The sequence below is a fragment of the Aspergillus nomiae genome (genome assembly GCF_001204775.2).
Source record: "Aspergillus nomiae NRRL 13137 chromosome Unknown contig00249, whole genome shotgun sequence".
In the NCBI taxonomy this organism is placed as follows: domain Eukaryota; kingdom Fungi; phylum Ascomycota; class Eurotiomycetes; order Eurotiales; family Aspergillaceae; genus Aspergillus; species Aspergillus nomiae.
Genome location: NW_015378304.1, coordinates 27,970 through 47,663, shown reverse-complemented (window position 1 = coordinate 47,663; position 19,694 = coordinate 27,970). Strand labels below are relative to the sequence as shown.

Sequence of the window (19,694 nt, the reverse complement as noted above, 5' to 3'; positions counted from 1 at the left end):
CCATAATGGGCCTGTGGGCCCCCAATTGGGCCCCAAACAGTGCAAACATAGGGCTTTATGTTAAAAAACGTGATTTATCCTGCATATTAAGCGCCTTTATGAATGCCAAGACCAATATTTATGCAAAAATGGGTTTTGGGTGGGGGGCCATTGGGGGCCCATCGTGGGCCTAGGGGTTGGGCCTTGGGCCTGGAGTTTGGGCCCATTCGTGGGCCCTGAAGAAGACTAGACCTGACTGCGATGATATTACTAATGGCTCGTAGCAAAACCCTCTTGTCCTGGTCCGATGGATCCGTTGCTATGAGGAGTGGAGAGCTATTGTCGGCAGCTAGCAAGGGATGGATTGACGTTTGCTCATGGTGAATTTCCAGCGGATCATATATCATAATTGATGTATAGAATCATGTTGTAAATATCCGTACTTACCTTCAATCCACATACCAAGGAATTTTATGTACAAGATGCACTCCCGTCATCTGCTCGGAACTAGTAGCTGCACCGCAGCTTTCGCCACGTCGTAACCGACTACAAGAAAGCAGCTACCAAAGAATGTTGAACTTTGCCAACCCCTTTCTAGGCTGTGGTTCCGGTTCGACCTCTTCGTGGGACAGGTAGAACTGAAGCAGACCGACCAGCGGGATAGTATCCAAGGCGATAATGCGCGTTTTCCTCCAGAATTTATAGCCCAAATATAGACCTAGGACGATTGGGATGTTGATGTACGATGAGATAAAGGTTTCGGTATCCCAGTGGCCGCTGATGAATGTGCTGAAGCCACCAGTGATAAGCAAGAGGGTGAACAAGGTCAGAGACGCCCAGGTGAAGTAGGGCTGGAAGGGCGCGGCCCATGGAAGCTCTCTGTGTCGGTCGACTCCTTGCTTCTTGCAACCGTAGTAGAATCGGAGGTAGACGATGCAGACGATGAGCCAGTCCACCAATGTTGCAACTGCTACAATATCACGTAGCCATTGAAAGACCACAGTAGCTGAGTGGGAAAGGGACATATATCCCAAGCACATGAAGCTTCCTATGCAGCTGATAGCCACATAAGGGACAGAGAACCGGTTCAGCCGTTTGAATACTGCAGGAGCATGGCCATGGACCGCCATGCCATAGAGAATGCGGGACCCAAAAAGGATATAGGAATTGCCAGCAGACCAGGCGGATGTAATGATAATAGCGTTAATAACTGAGGGTGCGACCTTGATCCCCGCCCGATGAGCCGCGATAACAAATGGGGACTGAGAAGCCGTGCCAGTCAGTTGAAGAAGAGTAGGATCATTCGATGGAACAACCAAGCCCATCATGAATATTGACAGGACATAGAAGAGGATGATGCGGTACAAGACGCGCCTGGTCGCCTGTGGTATTGATTGGCGCGGATACCTGGTCTCAGCCGCTGGGATCGTGATATTCTGGATCCCCGAGTATGCAAAGATTGCATTCTCTAGTGTGGTCCAGAAACCAAGGAACCGGCCAAGAGCACCTTTGATCCCAAAATACTGAACAAAAGGCCCTGGGTCTCTCCAGTATCTAAAACCGATAGATTGACCAGTTGGTCCTCCGCCGCAAGTAATCACTAGCGCCATAATGTTGACCCCAACGATTAGCAGAATTTTCAAGATAGCGAATGAAAACTCAAGCTCTCCATAGATTCTGACGAACACCAGCGCAGTGATAAGCACTAGGAGGCTGAAGACGGTAATCCAGATTGCGTTGTTAATGATGATCCAGAATTCAATCAGAACCGAGGCTGCCACTATCTCAGCAGGGAGAGTGACTGAGTATAAGTATACTTGATTCCATCCATTGGCAAAAGCCATGGCTGGGTCAAAGAAGTATTCCGCATAACGCACGACACCGCCACTGAGCGGTACTAAGGCACCCATCTCTCCCACCGTCAGGACGACGCTCATAACACCAAGGCCAACGATAGAATAGGCAAGGAATGCACCCAGTGGGCCTGCCGTTACAAGTGCTTGGCCAGAGCTGAGGAATAGACCTGTGCCAATTGTGCCAGCAAGAGCGATCATCTGAAGGTGCCGTTGGTAAAGACCTTGCCTGACAGCATGTACTTCTCCGAAGCCACGCCGGATGAACCCTATGTCGCCATCGGTTGCGCTAGAGCCGTCTCCTTCTGCCAGTTGAGTTCCTGATCCTGATTCAGTAGGCATGTTTGGGAATCGATGTCGACGAAGAGTGGCCATATACGGCCCAGAAATAAGCCCCAGCGAGGAGCGGGAGGCGGGAAGAAAGAGAGTTTAGTTGTCCACGCTCCAGTGAGTTCTGAGGCCAGATTAATGGGTCGTAGTTGTGGATAAGCTTGGGGCTACCAGATAGCTACCATGGGAGCCCCGACGCTTAATAATAGACTCTTCGAGCAACTCATGACTGGATGACCACAACGCTCTACAAATAGTGCGGTTTCAATCTCCTCCTATGTTCTAATTATATCCATTGATTCGTTACGCATAAGTGCAACTGACTCTACTGCTGTCACTTGAACACAGCATACTTGTGGCAAATGTTGCGGCGGAAGATCTGCCACAGCGCCATCGCAGTGTCATTGTCAACGGCAGCGAGGCTTGGATGGCGCCAGCACTGCACAGCCCGTTCTTGTGGTCGATAAACGAGATCAGAGTCAGTCCGTCGCCCCAGGTCAGCGTCAGCTCCCTGTACAGCCAAACTTGGTATGTGGATACCGGAAGGAGGGCGTTATGGGAATATGATACACCAAACCTGAGAGAATTGGAGGCGAGATATTGGCATGCACAGTGAGACCAGAAATGTGAGACCGGTTGACTCCGAATGGGGAGCATTCTGGGATATTGCATCATTTAGGCCAGGAAGTTTCAATGTGTTCGAAAATAAGGGGAAGAACGGGTCGATAAGCTAAGTAAGACGATCCACCCAATGCCTTCTAAAAGACTTTTGACCGATGGGACAAGAGAGCCGGTGCAAAACCTCACAGTGACTGTGTTCAGAGAAGCGATACTTCAACGGCTGCGTTGATCCTCACCAGAATATTATGAGCAAAGTGAATATTTTTCGAGTCATCTTCGGTTAGATAACTGGCGCTTTTGTTGAAGACGAGCGTCTCTAATGTCTTTAGTCCGGTGCACTCGTTCGGGAGAACCGTAAATACTCTAACGCATCATCTCTGAGCTTGATCTCCCCGGACCGGCCATCTGTCCTTTCTCTGGTGGGAAACGAGATGCGTCCAACCACCACCGCACATTGCGTCTACCGCTATAGCTAAGAGAGTTCTGAATCAAAGACGGCAGTCAATCACTCTCTTCTCAGCTATCGAGAAAATCAGGTCGCCCTACACGAGCGAACTCACCAGCCGTTGATGTCGTCGGGACTCTAGCCAGCTTCAACCGAGATTATGCAAGAGCGGCGATGGAGAACTCGGACACCCGTTCTTCAGTACGCGTCGGCCAACTGGCCTTCTCACACGGCAAGGTCCGAGAGTGGCATATCCATAACTTGGGACTCCTAGCCAAAGATGATAATCCACGGGCATGATCTCACCCAAACTCCATGGGGGGACAAATCTTTCGACGCAAGTGACCCTCTTATTCTAGAATGGAGCTTCCAAGCTCGTCACTATGCCCTAGGACGGCTTATCACCATCCAGCGGCGTGCTTTCCAACCAAAATAGAAGCCGAATGATGCAGAGATCGGCAAGTGAAGGCAGCATCAAGATGCCTAATAACCTTTTGGAAGGAGAAAAGCCAGATGGCGGTCATGCTGGTCGCACTTCACTACAGGAAGCTGCCGAAAGTGGCCACCTGGTTGTCGGTGAGAGGCTCCGATAGCCAGGAGCCTATGTGAATGACCCCGCTAATCGTGGAACATCGCGAAACATTGCCCGTTGTTACCCACATAGTAAGGACTAGGTCTTAGCCTGCTCAGCTGTGTGGTCCGAAACGAGGTGGGAAACGAAGAAAGTCCAAAATAGAAACGGCAATGTCCCACAACGGTGTGGAAACTATCGTAATTTAGATCGACTTCTCGTAGCATGGAGAGTCAAAGGAAGGCTTGGATCGAAGTAATCTCGATGGGGCCCTCCAACGTTGGTGACAAAATGCGCTGGCCCACTTCTGCAGGCGATCACCGCCGCCGCAGGAGAAGAAGCAGGTGTCTTTGGAGTAGGGCAGCAGATGTGGGTGCGGGACAACGTGAACGGGACGATCTTGCGCCAGGCAAGTGCCTGTCCGGGACCGTAGGTTTGGGCAATGACGCCGAACACCTGGCAGAAGAACACGCGATACGGTTTGAATTTCCAATGCTCCCGCTTCCAGTCACCTGCGGACCGGCGCCATCCCATCCCAACAGTTAGGGAAAGACGAACTCGACGCTGGTCACCTTCGTGTTCGGGCCGGTGGGGAAGGGGAGGTCCTCGTGCAACCGCTCATGATAGAAGACGTCAAGAATAGAAACAACCTTGAGTGGAATCAAGCCTAGGGACTAGAGTGTGCTGTTCTGTTGAGTGGTGACAAACATGGGGAAAGATGGCTGGCTAACCAGGTTCAGATACAAGAATCAAGCCCACGTTGTGGATCCAACGCTTACGGAACCGAGCATACGGAGTAGCTATCCGGATTCTAGGCGGTTAGTCAGTAGGTCTCTGGAGTTAGTTAACCTTAACGTTAGGTGCCTAGCCAATAAGAGTTGTGTTACTCCAGCCAAGAATGGCATCCGTCTACGGTCCGAGCACTTACAGTGCGAAACTCTTCGGGTGAAGTCAGTGGTGTTCCGAGCCCCACAGGGCCGGCTTGCCCACGCTCGTCCTGCACGGCCCGAGAACCTGGACGCACTCGAGGGTCACACTACAACCATAATGTGGGCCGCATGTTAGATGAGGTTCACGAGAATTTATCTGGATTTTCGTTGTCTTTCGAAGATCAATGTTCATTCATATTAGCCAAGGACATCTTTTGCGACTGAGCTAGCTCATGCTCTCTATAACCTCCTTCAACCTTCAAGCTTGCCGCGAAGCAGTGAATGAAAGATAGATATGCGAGACAACGACCTCACAGCTACAATTGGCAGAAGCTATTTTCGGACTTCCGGAGAATTCAACGTGTTCTAAGTTTCGTTTTCCCGATATACGGGTAGGGAAAAGTGATAATACTCGGAGACGTTTCCCCGACGCTCTCTGGTCGTCCTGGGAAATGGCACGCGCCATCCATAGAGGTACGGATCCATCCAATATTGAAGTCCCCGCATGTATTGCCCTAGGGAGATTTCATTGGAAATGAGAACAACCAGACCAACCCCCCAGCTACAGGGTGGGTCGAAATTGGTGTCACCACTCTCCTCGAACTGAGTTTCTTTCGGAACACTGTCAAGGACAAGGGAACAGGCTAAGGTAACGGTACTAGGGATGGCAAGTTCTGCGAGAGGGTCTGAGAAAGTATTTCTATAAATATGCGGTGAAACGGGTCTCGATCCATCCTGAGCAGCTATGGTCTCCGTGGGATTGGTCGGTCGTCGTTATTAACTTTCAACCTAGTCTGTCGGCTTCTCTCGTTGCCAACCGAGCGGTTCGTATCAAGGCTTCCTTATAAAACTATTAGTCTTGGAGGTGAAGTGAAACGTGTCGGCTGAGATATTCTAGGATATTCAGTCAATATCAGCCATACAGTAACACGATTTCGACGGCCTACGTGCACGACGGTGACGAACTAGAGAAAGCAAAGACAGGTTGGAGCCTAACGCTAATCCCAAATGAACATACTCGTAGAAATACCTAGACAAATACCGATCCTGGGCGATCCGTGGGGCAAACGCCACGTATTGACTTGGTTCGCAGTCTCTTAATAGTCGCACACCGTAGAAACAGAGTATGATTAACATGCCAGTGGACCGGCACTAGTTCACTTTGGGGCTCTTCTGTGAGTCGGGCTTTCGGGACAGGAGTCTACTCAACCGTGGCCCAAAACTGCAGCAAATATTACAGGCATGGCTTGTCCTTGTGCTATGGGGTGAACCCTATGCTGCGCCCAGCGTGGATCCATTCTTAAAGGCCCAGTAACTGTTGGGTTTGCGAGCTCTCATGGAAATGGAATACCATGGCTGTCGCCTTAGCACGAAGAATGAGAAAGCTCATCGTTGTGGTGGCTCTCTCTGTTGTCAGCTTTTCTACCCTTCAATTCAGCTACGCCGACGACTTTGCCTTTTCCGAACACTTGTCAGGATCTATACAGATAGTGGATGAATGTTCTCCTAACGCGCTCAAACGTATTGATAACCCTCGTCCTGTGGTCGGTTCCACAATACCAAACATTGTCCATCAAATATGGAAAACGGCCGACGTCCAAGAATATTCCACCGAAATCGCGGCGTCTCGCGAGTCATGGAGGGCTATGCTTGAGCCCTCGAACTACACAGTCAAGCTATGGACTGACGACGATATCCTTAAGCTCATCAAGGCAAATTATACTTGGCTGTTGCCGACGTATAACGGATATCCTCATGATATTCAGCGTGCCGACCTTGCGAGGCTGCTCATCGTCCACACTGAGGGTGGCATCTATTCCGACTTGGACGTATACCCCCGCTCAGCCGAGCATATACAATGCCTCCAAACACTTGGTTTGCAGGCCATATTCTCCCGGACGGCAGGCACGCTCGGTCTCAGCAATCATTTCTTTATGGCCAAGCCTGGCTCTCCATTCCTGCAGTGGGTGCTCTACGAGGCTAAGCGGCGAAGTAGCAGGCTCGCGTCTCGGGGTATAATCCTGCCGTACCTGCAGGTCTTTTGGACCACTGGACCGATCATGGTCACGGCGGCGTTTAGACAATACGCTTGGCTATACAACACGCTACAGCTCGATATAGGGCTGCTCGACGACGGATTTGGTGGTTTGGTGGTACGGCATGCCGCTGGGCGGTCATGGCAAGGGGCGGACGGCCGGGCGCTAAATTATATTGCGGATCATGCAGGGACAATGTTAAGAGCTGTTGTATATTTTTTAGTGTGGTGGGACTTATCTATATGGGTACAAGGTGCAGTAGTAGATTCACTAGGTGGATGGCAAGGTGAGGGCCAGTATTATACATCGTCTAGCATATTAGGGTCAACGGGAAATTATATATATCGTTGATCCTTGAAACGTAGGTTCAACAAGTACACTCTACCGCGTCGAACTGGTATCTCCGGGGTCTCTTGCTGGCATTACATGAGTGGTCTCCCGGGTACACATAGTACCTCTGACAGCAGGGGTTATGAATAAAGGACAAATCTCTGGGTAGGTATATATTGTTCCAGTAATTCGGGAGATAGCAGGGTGTCAGATCACAGTAAAAACTGCGGGTCTTGATAGTACGAATCTATTTACATTGTAGGGGCCTGATTACCAGCGCTAGAGAGGTCCCTAAGCTATGTCTCCTGTAGTATGCTAGAGATGGACTCTTAATAAGTCGTATCTATTAATACTCCTCCGCGATGCGGATGAAAATTATGCTAAGCGCCTGAACATTGTGCAGGATGAATGTCTCAGTCCTCGCACGACAAAATTGAACAAGCACATGCTCGTGATTGAGAGAACCTATTTAGGATACGTAATAGCTCGACCATGGCCTACTATAATCACCCGCCCAGATTAAATCCCCTCGATACTACGAGATTTATATGGCGGCAAAAGCCAAACCAACGAGATTCGGTGCAACGAGAGATCTCGTTATTGTTGTGGGAAATTAATTCAGACAAGGAAAGACTCTCGTACTATCGAGGTTCTCGTTATAACAAGGCTCGTTATAGCGAGGTTGTACTGTATCCCTCTTGCATGTGCCTGAAACATCAACGGACTGGAAGAGGGTTCACTCGGTTTGGCACGTAATCGTACCCAGCAGGAAGCAGTTAAACTCCGGCTAGTACCACCTCGTCTCCACTGCAAGATTCGTGGAGTCGCAACTTCCTCAAATTTCCATTCTATATGTCATGCTCTGTCCCTCGTTGCCGCTTTCCGAAAGCCACCGTTTCCGTGACGCCGAGGGGTATTATCCGCTACATCCTACTAGCCTAACCTAATCCCCCACAGTTTCCGGGTTAAGAGTGGGCCATGTCTGGACACCCAGCAACCCCAGACAGTCCCCTGGCTCTGTATACCGCTAAAGAAGGAGCCGGCCCTACCGACTAGGCTTATAGCTACACTACAGCCTGGCCTCACCTGTCGAGTCTTGGAATGTAGAGGCAGCAACTCCAGCGACTCTCTTGTTCGATTGATCCTCAACATTGCACCACATTTCGCGAAGCATCCGAAAGGGAGCCAAAACGCACAGAGGCAATACTTTCATGTCTTCCGCTACGATACACACAATGGCCACAGCTTTCGCCGGCTCCGGCAACACTAGTAACGAGAAGCAGCTGAATGACAATAACATCCGCAACTCCCCGGAGAATATATACTCGCGGACATCCCCAACCTACGCCAATGTCATCGATGCGGGCCTGGGACGGGGACGGATGGAGCTGGAGGCGCCCGCTGCAGAGCCCAAAGCCATGGGCGAATGTCGTGGAGCTGGCCCTCCTGAGGGAGGCCGGGAGGCGTGGCTTGTCGTCTTAGGTGGATGGTGTGCTCTCTTCTGTACCTTTGGCCTCGTCAGCTCTGTTGGCATATTTGAACAGTACTATGTAGCGGTGCCGTTGAAACTTCACTCCAGCTCGACCATCAGCTGGATCACGTCGGTCCAGATATTCATGATGAACTTCTGCGCGGTGGGGGTATGTGACTTCTAACTGAAAACCCCTCCTTTATGCCTAGATTCCCTAACCCATTACGTTGACTAGTTCGGACGGCTGTTTGACAACTACGGTCCGCGCTGGCTCCTCTGGGGTGGTACAGTTGCCTATGTTCTTGGCCTCATGATGGTCTCCCTGTCCACCGAGTACTACCAATTCTTCCTCTCCCAATCCATCGTCGGCGCCGCGGGATCGAGCGCCATTTTCAACTGCTGCATGTTTTCCCTCGTCACCTGGTTCAATGAGGGACGCGCCGTAGCCTACGGCATTATGGTGTCCGGCTCGTCGGTCGGCGGCGTCGTTCTCCCAATCATAATGGCCAGTCTCATTGACAGTATCGGCTTCCCCTGGATGATGCGAACCATGGCGTTCGTATTTCTTGCGCTTCTTATATTTACGTGCTTGGCCGTCAAGCCGAGACTGCCCCCCTGTCCGAGACCGTTCAAGATGATGGAGTTTGTCAATAACTTAACGGATATCTGCCTGGCCGTCACCGTTGCTGGCATGCTCCTTTTCATGTGGGGCATGTTTCTGCCTTTCAACTACATCTTATTGCAGGCTGAAGCTGCCGGCATGTCTCCAACTTTGATTCTGTACCTGCTACCCATCCTGAATGCTGCAAGGTAGGCAACAATCCCTGGTTTTCAATAAACATATTCCTTTTGGTTTGCAAATTCCTAATGGTCGACTGTAGCATTTTTGGCCGTATCATTCCCGGGGTTGCTGCCGATAAACTGGGTCGTTATAATGTTATGATCGTCATCAGCTTCATTTCCGCCTTGTCCTGTCTGGCGGTCTGGGTACCTGTTAAGAACACAGCAGGCATGGTTGTCTTCGTGATCATTTTTGGCTTTTCTTCGGGGGGATTTATCTCACTCGGCCCTAGCCTGATCGCGCAGATTTCCGATATTGGTGAGATCGGAACCCGCGCTGGTACGGCGTTCACCATCATGTCCTTCGGAGCTCTGACCGGCAGCCCAATCGGCGGGGCGATCGTTTCAGCTCAGCACGGCGAATTCTTAGGCCTGCAGCTCTTCTGTGGCTTCAGCTTGCTGGCCGGATCCATTGCCTTATTTTCCGCGCGATATACCCTGGTTGGCTGTAAGCTAATCAAGGTGTAAATCATTGGAAGAACTTGCTCTCATCTCACCGAGGGATATACAAGTGGAGAAAGGTCGCAAGCAAGTGGGCTGCTCATTGACATATTTGTATGCAAGGTAGTATGGTGTTATACGGGCTGTACCAAAACTTAAGTCCACGAGGGCAGATGTAGTATCACTCAATTGATGGAACTAATCTGAGGACCGGTTCGATTGCCGTCCCCGACAGCACATTTACTATAACAATGGAAGACCCTTCCTACAATGGTACCAAAGTCACCCTGTCTTATCGCAAGGTGGATGAGGAAATGGAACAGTCACAGGCCTGTGAGGTGAGACTCTAAATTTCCCCCATGTGATGGACAGATGTATCTAGACACACATAGGTGTTAGCTACAGCCGATACCTGCATATCGCTTTGGCGAGGGGTCAGTGTATGAATTCAACAACAACAACAACAACAACAGCTGTACCTGGCGGCAATGCTAGGTTGTCCACTCTCTTATCAATCATGTGCTGTCCATATACATGCCAAATGTTTGCCCGTCAATGGCGAACGCATCCCACTGCATAAGCAAATTTGCTGAATTGTCCACATTCAGGCCGGGGATAAACGAGAAGGTAGCGTCTAAATCGGCAGTGTCATGATTCTCCTCAGTAGTCGGCCCATCATTCTCGGAACGGCGATTAAGGTACGATTGGTTGATTCCGGGCAGATGGGTGTCGAAATTCAAAATCTGATCTACGAACTGGCTGGTAATCCGACGCCTCTCCTCTACACGCCGCAGTCGCTGGTGGTTGATTACCTCAGAAAGAGAGGTGAGGATCTCGTGGTATCGGTTGGCTTGTGGGCTGAGACCAGAAAGATACAGCAAAACCGATCGAGCTGCGTGGAACGCTTCATCAGTCTCAGTGGCTATACCTTCTTCTGCAAAGAGCGCAAAGCCGAGCAATAAGCCAGACGCAAATATCCAGGCCCTAAAAACGCACCATCAGTCCGTACTCAAGGAAGCCGGATCTTAGGGAGCAAAACACACTTTAGATGGCACATGTTCCGAAGTAAATACCCTGTCTCCATCGCCGCCTGTGACATTTTCACCATGTACGTCGCAGAAGCCACACACACTTGTGCAAGATGAACAGGCGTTCGAGTTCCATCCAGGTCTGGTGCCGCAGCCGAAGATTTCGTTGTACAATTGCCGAGTTTCAGCATAATATTCGATGTAAGGAACGGCCGCGTTGCTAACACAACAGCAAAGTAGTACAAGCATGTAACCTGGACTGCCCCCAGGAGATGTTCCCTATTCTCGAAGTTTGAGTTCGTTATGGAAATACTCGAAATGTGCCGCAGCTCGGTGGGTAGACTCTGGCTCCATCTACGAAGGTCATGAAGGTATTTCTCGGTCAAGGTTGACGTATTACAGCGTTCTTTTCCTAGGGTGCGTTCAAAGCCATCAATGATATTACAAAGCTCATAAGCCGGATTGACTGTATGACCCCCGAGCTGTGTCTGTAAGTCAGCAGTGTCATTTCGCCTGTCTTCAGGCCAAGGTGGGCATGAATGCTCGAGTCTCCCGAGGATGGAGTTGACGATGGTGTTCATCACGCAGAGGCTTTTCCATGTTCTAAGCCTTGATTTGTCATCAGTTAGTTATGCTTTATCAATATGTGCTCATCATACCTGAAGTTGCGTTCCCCCCTTGCTAAGAACTGATAATGATCTTTATTGTGGAGCCCTAAAGTATTGGCAGCTTTCCACGCGATCCCTAAATACATGCAGGCAGCATTCCTGTGGCAAGCGCCAGGAGGTAGAAGGCCATGAGCAGAAAAAGCCTCACCATGTTCATGCTAGGGTCGCACAGCAGTCCATTAAAAGCCACCTGCTGCCCTTGTGCGAAATACCTGGAAGCATAAGCCAAATCCGAAGGCGACAGACCTCGGCACTGGCTCCCTATGGCAAGAACCAGGTGTGCTATTGCCAGTTCGCTGATATTGTATCTCTGAGTCTCCCCCAATCGCACGGAACTTAGACCCAAGTATGCGTAAACCTCCTCCCTTGAAACGAGGTCAAGAATCGCACTGGACTGGGAGAAATGATTAGCCGAAATAAACGACCAAGGCAAGCTGGGCGGCCTTCTTACTGCCTCAAAATAGGTTTCTATGAAACCTTTCCGTTGTTCTTCGTCTGGTTCTGGCAAGCCTTCTGAAATGGTTGGGCTCGGATCAATTTCAAGCATAGAATCTTTGAATCCAGCCTCAGTGAAAGAAGAAGCGCCAGCATATCGCCTGATAACCTTGCGTACAAAATCCAAGTATGAAAGAGAAGATCTGCCTCCAGTGTACACTATGCAGCGTTCAGTAAGAGTGATGGTTTACTTGAAAGCCTGCACAAATACCTTTCTCCCCCTTGGAACTCAGCAACATTCGACTACGATCTGTAGGAATTCTCGTCCTATTTGTGGGGTCAGGGATACAGGCTGGATGCTTTCCATTTTCATCCTGGCCATCAGCAGTATTGTTAACGGTGCCATCGTTAGGAAGGCTCTGCAACAAGGAGGAGGTTCGGTGACACTGCAACCTGTCGTAAGTCGATGAATCCATGTAGATGCAGGAATCGCTCATGTTGCGCCTTTTACATCCTTCACATGGCTTCTGCGAATTACACCGTATTTTTGAGGCCCTGCAGGGAACGCACGCTTTTATTGCGCGTTTGCGGTCTTGCAATTTGACCTGAGGCCGGGGCATCCTGAAGTGCTGTTGCAACAGGGCTTCGTCCAGTGCTGAGTAGCTCCTTAACATGGCAGGAAACGTAGGACGGACTCGCCAGAAAAAAGGGGGAAGCACAATGATGAGATGGTTTATGGTTTATGGTTTAATAATTAACTTCCACAACCCGCGTCACTTTTGTACCGTAAGCCCCACAAAGGCTACTCTAAAGAGTAGTGCTAGATCGACGTGGATTGGATGAGAGGAAAGATGGGGTAAAAGTTTACCTACTGGCCATAACCGTGAACCACGGATTTGGCAAAGGATACAAAGCCACACAGTGCAGTCACTCTGGCCCATGTACTCATAGTAGATAGATTTGTTCTATTACGTGGGGGCAATTTAGAGTCCCGCCTTACAGGCCTGTCATTCTTCCAATTTCCCCGCCAGGTTGTGATACAAGACGAGCTTGATACCATTCTGGGAGGCAATCTTCCATTCTATTTGTAATAGACGCATTCTCAACAATAGTGTCTCTTGGTATTAGGGGTTGGGAAACAAAATAAAAGAGCGTAGGTCGTGGCACCCTTCTCCAGAAGACATATAACTTGAAAATGCATGGGAACTGTGCAAACCCTCACCTCCACCACGGCCATCAACGAAATATATGCTCCGAACTCCTCTTCTACTAGGTACACGCCTCTATCCGAGAACCTTGTACTTTACCATCTGCTGGTCACGTCCGGATCTCTCAATTGTCGAAGTCCCATTGATAGGGGTAGCAATGAGAACAATCTGACTGTATGGGGTTGTCCCATCACTGTTGTAGACGGGGGTCTGAACATTGCATGTTTTCAGGGGTTGGTTACAGTGATCAGTGTACATGTCCTGGTACTGCTGGCATGCGGTCTGAGGGTTGGTACATTGATCAAACGTCCCTAGGGAGCGGCAGTTGATCATGCCGTGGGACAAGCAGGATCCAGTAATATTGAGATGGAAGGTCCAGGTCTCAACGCTGCACTGGTGTTGAGCCGGGCAAGTCGCAGTATAGGAAACGGTCGTGGTCACAGTCGTACTAGTAGTGGAGGACTGTGAGTAACTTGCTGAGACCTCAGCGCCCCCAGTCACGCCATCACCGGAAACCGAGCCAGACAGCTTCGCGCCGATGGTCCAGCCTGAAGTCGTAGAGTCCATTGTTGAGGTTGAGTTTGTTACCGTCATTGTCGAAGGATCGTTAGTCAGGTTAATCGCGCTAGCATCCGTGTTTGATACATAGAAGGCAGTTGCGTTTCCGGTTTGGATCCAGCTGCGGTCGAATTTTGCAGTACTAGTGCACTGCCCGAAGTACTGGATGCAGGTTCCTTCCCAGTACCACTCTGTATCATAGTACGGCGGGTTCGAAGAATCAATTGAGAAGCCGGACTCGACCTGGGCCAAGATTTGGTTAACCTCGGCGGCTGTCTGTACTCCCTGACTGCGAGCAGCCACAGCGAAAAGGAATAAAGAAAGTAGAGCGAGAGGAGCCATTTGGTATAGATTGGAAAAGAAAGATTTGCAATATGTTTTGCTTGGTGGTGGAGTCGGAAGTGTAAGGGCCTGGAGAATAAATCACAGACGTAGACTGGAAGTAGTGACGGCCTTATATACCCTGGCTACGATGACCTGTTTCACACTCGTCGAAATATCCCTCATTGTCTGTTGAGTTAGATATTTCCTACCCCCGCGTTCAAATATTATTATTATCCCGTCATACACCGCATGGCCAAGGTGCAATGCGATCTTTCTTCCCTTATTACGTACAGAAATCATGACGCGCGCACGTGTGCGCGTGGTTGGATGGACAAATTGCAGGCTTCCTTGGGTTCCTCCTTTCGCCTGTGCTCCTGCTAGGTAACTCATAAATGGCGATGATCTTTGGCGCCTCACTAGATCCATCGTGAACATCTAAGACACCACCATTCATAATCCGTTGGGGCATATTAGCTTCCTGTTTACGTCATGTTACAGACAATCTAGTCCCTTCATGATCGGGTACACAGCAACACTGGGCCAGCCATCGGCTCGACAGAAGACAAAAAGAATGCTGGACCAAGAAGCATGGTTCGTATAGTAGAGACGGCACAAGCTTCTACAGAGTAAGAACATCACTCAGTAGGTAGTCTAGACGTGTAGTTAAGGTTGAGGTTGCAAACGCCCTGGCAGGGGGGCTTGACAATTTATTTTCGCGCCCTTGGGCCATTTCTAGCATGAGACCATTTCCCCCCAAGCCCGGTTCATGGTGGTTTAATAGTTACCGACTTAATTTACTATAGTTCTTGCATTTCCGCCTTGGCCGTCCCGAGTCCACGACTAATCCCCTCAGAAGAATCACACCCAACGAAAGTGCTCCATCAGATATATAGATAGTACACAATCTGCTATAGAGTGCACGCGTAATGGAGGAAACGTCTGATTATGCAAGAGCTATAATCGCTCTATTATCGGGTTGAAAGTATAGATCCATATGCTTGGCATAGTAAACGCTAAATCACAATTAATTTAGATATTTTAGGCACTTCTTTTGCTACGATAGTATAGGTAATACTATGTCAGCCAGACGGACTATCTTAAGGAAAGTGACCATATATGCAACTATGTAATATAAAGTAGTTGTCTGACGGGATAATTCGCCGTTGTCTATGTTCTAGTATCAAATAGCTGATTTCCTTGGCCGCTAAAGATGGCAGTCTTGACATCCTAACGCTATCAATGAAGTGTTCAGAGAATGCTCCAAAACGGCTGAGACTGCCTCAGCGCAACTGACTGATCATCTTCTGGTAGATTTTAAGGAGCGTATGCACTACGCCCCGGACGTGTAGCTAGGGCTTAAAATTTCGATTATGTAAAAGTGTTCTTAGTACAGATGCGGATGGGGTCGTGGCGTTTGGCTTGCCTGAACAAGTTAAGTGAAGCGAAAGTATGTCTCATTTGACTGCTTAGTGAGTTTCCAGATTGAAGATCTGTGGCTCCTCTTGTATCCTATGTCATCCAAAGTCCTGGAAACTTTATTTGCGGGGAAGGCTGTCATTGGCAGGCACTGTCCCGATTCTACTATTCGGTAGATGGATACGTAGGTTCTGCACTCATCGAAGCAGCTGCGAGGCGTTAAGACAGCTGACGCGTCACCCGTACAGATCTTATTCCAACCCACTGTAGTGAACGGGCCGGTTCGGTGACTCGGTCCGGGGCATCATAGTATCGAGGTTTTATTTCGATTCCGGCGGGCCGGTAGTGTCCCCGTTGGTATGTACTAACGTATTCCCACGCTTAACTACGGGGTCATACATAGGCATCTCTGTCGATCGTACTGGACTGCGGAATGGTTGGTTGACCAACGAGAGACAACATGAATGGATCATGTCGCAGTCACCTCACGTGTTCTTGTCTTGTAGTAAGAAGCGACAGTTCCCTTTGATTTGCTCTCCACGATGCCGCTTTTCCTTTTGGAACCTATGTGCATTGTTGAGGAAGCTGCGCGACGACTCCTCAAAGACATGAACTCGTCGCTCTCATCCCGTCGAGGAAGCCTATTGAGAGTGGGCTTAAGTCTGCTACTTCTGGGGGTATGTTTTGCCCTTGTAAGCAAACAGTTCAGGTTCAGGAAAGGGATAGGGAACATTGTGACCGTATCCATTGAAACTGGTTATCACTTCTGCTTCAGGTTAGACTGGTGGTTAGATAACATCGCCATGTCAGGCTCCGGCGAGGCTTAGGCGATCCACGGAAATATTGGCTCAGGAAACAATAGGTTCACGGTTTCAAGGGTCCGAGGCTCTAAATAGAATGTGGGGGGCAGACGTTGGGTTTACACGATCTACCCCTGAGGAAGGCACTGGCTGGAAGCGAACTGGATGAATTTAGCCCTTGCCCTTAATTATGGGGCTATGAAAGTGGTAGTGCAGTAGTATCAGACCTGCACATAGGACATATTTTCCGACAACAAAACCAGCTATATCCTAGACGTATCGGCTGTGTGCAAACTCTGTCGAGTGCTAGTACACGCAGGGTTTAGTGCGTGAAGAGAATTTCTGCCTCGTGTATACCCTCCTCGGGTCACAGCAATCGCTTTGTATTTTCTGAGGCAACCTTTTTACCCTTTTTTGGCAATTTTTTACTTTTCTATTTTCTTTCTCCTATTTAATTTTGCCCTCCTCAGCAGTCAGCCAACCCGCAGAGCATCTTTGCCGTCCAGTTCTGCTGTCAGTGCGTACGTGTACTTCTTCTTTCCTCTGCCGTTCCCATACACTCCAATTTACGTAAACATAAATCCACGCATCATTACAGGAAAAAAAAAGAAGCATTTAGGATCCTGTAAATTACTCGGACATTGGGGAAGAAGGTTAAGCCTAGTCAGCTAGAAGTATTCGACATTATGCGCAAGATTACTGTAACAAGGTCAACGGGGCAGTTGAGGTTCGTAACCTATCGCTATAATAAGGGTGTAGAATGAGGTTTTCGAAATTTACCTGTCCTCTCTATTTCCTTCGGTCTCTAGCCTTCTCAAACCACAGCATGATGGTTGTCGACTATGCAGTTGCCGTCCCCACCTTTACTGGAAGTGTCATGTAAACGATCGTATCTTCGCTGGTCCTTCTATCTTATGCCACTTCCTCTAGGAAACGGCACTTTCGTCACTGGCTTATTTTGAACCTGACCATCGCAGGTGGGAATATCCGTATATTTTCGGCGCCAACAAAGCTAACTAGCACTCGCATTCTTGACTATATTTTATCAATGCACTCAATAACTCCATTTCAGGGCTGGCAGTCCTCAAAGGGGGCCATGACCTGACGCCGGGCACCGGATGTATATTGAATGCTTGGATCGGTCAGCTGTCGGTGCAGGTAAAGGACCTTTACTTCGTCTGTCTGATGACCTTCTCAACTATGAATCTAGGCAAGCGATTTCTCTGTGCTAGCTATTGCATTGGTCGCTCTCCGGATTATCAATCAACGGGCGATAGTTTCTGCGCCAAACGCGAGCGTGAAGATGATGTACTGCTCACCTGTTTGGATTGTACCTGTGTGCAGAAGTACGTGGGTGGACATGAACTTACACCCTTACTAATATCATTGCCAGTTACTATTGGATTGGGATTGAAATTGTATGGGCCGGTCAGTGGAAATTGGTGCTGGATCGAGCCGCAGCATCTCAGTCTGCGATTTGCACTTGGCCATGGCTGGCGCATTGCCATCATCTTGACCACCGGGGGCATCTATGCCTGTCTTCGTTATCATCAAGCGACGTTTCGAGGGAATAGCATTCTTCCCCCATGCAGCCACCAACTCAGGGCAAAGAACGGTAGAAGTGAGTAGAGGGTCGGTAGGGGTAATGACAATTGAGCTGGAGACGACTGTGGTAGTTGAATCCGTCGCAGCCGATCATGCTGGCACACGAGTTCTTGGTTGGTTTATCCGCTTGCACGCCAAGTCGGCGCTCTGAGTATTCGACACATCCAATTCAAGTTGGCTATTTCTGAGAGTATTACTGATTATGTGTGCTTATCTAGACTCGTCACTGTCGACAATTTCCGATAGACAGTCGGAGGGCCATCGCGATGCCGTTCTTTCCTCCAAGGCGGAAACTGCGACTGAAATCAATCCCTACACTGCTCAAAGAGCCATGCCTCATAGCTACTCCGAGATACGTCGAATAATGCTTCTCAATGGATATCCTATAATATACGTGGTTTTCTGGATACCAGGCCTCCTCAATCGTCCTTTCGAGTCACTTGACTACAACCCTCGATGGTTAAAAATCCTTCAGGCCTCCACACAGTACGTTGGCCTCGCAAATGCTATTACATATTCATACAACGAAGGGGCGAAATGGAGATTTCGTGCGTGGAGAGCCGGACTACAGCGATTGTATGACTGATATGTCGACGGTATCTGCTACTGGCTTGAACAAGTTTTAGGCAAGCTATGCAAGCCATAAATGTCAAGCACTACCAACCACAGTATAGTTCAGTGAATCCGAAGAGGGAAAGGAAACCCTTAGCTGTCTGGGCTAAAGTACGCAACCGGATTGGAGAGAGAGAGTGTGTGTGTGTGTTACATAGAGTTCTAAGTGGGTTCACTGGGGGCGGAAATTAAATATGAATTTGCAAGTGCTTACAGAGAATACAACGCGTTACGAACAGGGATCTAAGTGCCTCTTGGTAGAGAGCGCATTTGAATTTTTTGGTTGGTCAAACGACGTGATCAGCGGCATGCCATGGGCCACGACCCCCTTCAAGCATTTTGTGGCAGGCGCATAAGCGTCTGGAAGAATTAAAACATAGTGCTGATAAAGTTGAACTCATATTCTAAAGTTCCGCTAACCTTAGCAACTTCTTGGGTGTATGGGAATCAAACCAGAACGGTTTCCTCAACATCTAGTGGATGCTGGCGATCACATAGCGCAACTGCATTCGAATTGACGTCTACCTCTGCTTTTAAATCACATTTCCAGTAGTATTCCAGGATGCCATAGCATATTGTATTAAGTGGGTGGGAAAGCTTCGGAGCAGGGTCGTTCAGAGGAAGAATGACGGCTGGCACAGCTGACCCGTGTTACCTATATGTACCTAGAAGGAAGTAGGACTTATTAGCTCAGGCCAAATAATTTTTTCTATGAACCTTAGAAGGAAACAAGGTTTTAGTAGGGTTAATTTAGCATATCACTACAATATCCGGTTGTCTCATGGTGGTTTCTCGGACGCCCATCCTGGACCCATATGGCGTTCTCTTCCGCGCTGGTCATCGTTACATTTATGCCAAACTCTAAAGGCTAGCTCCACTGTTCTCGAGAAATCATCATCCTTTCGTTATTTGACAGTAACTATCATTCCTTTCAGTGAAGTGCAGGTGTTTGCGTATATACCTCTTAGAGGATGCGGATGAAACGACAAAATCTTTGATAGTGTTTGATTATCAGAACCCTTTCATGCTGAGTTGATCACTACCGCCACCGTCGCCTATATTAATTAAACATGGGAGGAATCTTCTTGGTGGAACTCAAATTTCATTTATATTTCGATGCCTTTAATTTGAATTTTTTTTTTTTTGTTTTTTTTTTCATTTCCCCAGAAACCTAAAGATAACTTTCAGCAAAGG

The 19,694-nt window shown here is 48.9% G+C and overlaps 5 protein-coding genes across 5 annotated transcripts; 2 read left to right on the top strand and 3 right to left on the bottom strand.

Moving 5' to 3' along the window:
- Window positions 1-539: 539 nt before the first annotated feature.
- Window positions 540-2,174, bottom strand: ANOM_008505 (putative amino acid permease; the record flags this gene model as incomplete). The annotated part of the gene is made up of 1 exon (XM_015553761.1): window positions 540-2,174. One exon carries the CDS (start codon window positions 2,172-2,174, stop codon window positions 540-542), a length of 1,635 nt encoding a protein of 544 aa, XP_015404660.1.
- Window positions 2,175-6,080: 3,906 nt separating this feature from the next.
- Window positions 6,081-6,966, top strand: ANOM_008504 (glycosyltransferase family 32 protein; the record flags this gene model as incomplete). The annotated part of the gene is made up of 2 exons (XM_015553760.1): window positions 6,081-6,881; window positions 6,955-6,966. The coding sequence occupies 2 exons, from the start codon at window positions 6,081-6,083 to the stop codon at window positions 6,964-6,966; spliced, it is 813 nt and encodes a 270-aa protein (XP_015404659.1).
- A 1,363-nt stretch (window positions 6,967-8,329) lies between these two features.
- Window positions 8,330-9,873, top strand: ANOM_008503 (uncharacterized protein; the record flags this gene model as incomplete). Its single annotated transcript, XM_015553759.1, has 3 exons — window positions 8,330-8,734; window positions 8,801-9,375; window positions 9,447-9,873. 3 exons carry the CDS (start codon window positions 8,330-8,332, stop codon window positions 9,871-9,873), a joined length of 1,407 nt encoding a protein of 468 aa, XP_015404662.1.
- Window positions 9,874-10,089: 216 nt separating this feature from the next.
- On the bottom strand, window positions 10,090-12,453 carry ANOM_008502 (fungal specific transcription factor domain-containing protein; the record flags this gene model as incomplete). Its single annotated transcript, XM_015553758.1, has 7 exons — window positions 10,090-10,111; window positions 10,381-10,830; window positions 10,890-11,483; window positions 11,534-11,588; window positions 11,627-11,936; window positions 11,994-12,196; window positions 12,249-12,453. 7 exons carry the CDS (start codon window positions 12,451-12,453, stop codon window positions 10,090-10,092), a joined length of 1,839 nt encoding a protein of 612 aa, XP_015404661.1.
- An 807-nt stretch (window positions 12,454-13,260) lies between these two features.
- ANOM_008501 (uncharacterized protein) lies at window positions 13,261-14,085 on the bottom strand (the record flags this gene model as incomplete). Its single annotated transcript, XM_015553757.1, has 1 exon — window positions 13,261-14,085. One exon carries the CDS (start codon window positions 14,083-14,085, stop codon window positions 13,261-13,263), a length of 825 nt encoding a protein of 274 aa, XP_015404664.1.
- Between the last annotated feature and the right edge of the window lie 5,609 nt (window positions 14,086-19,694).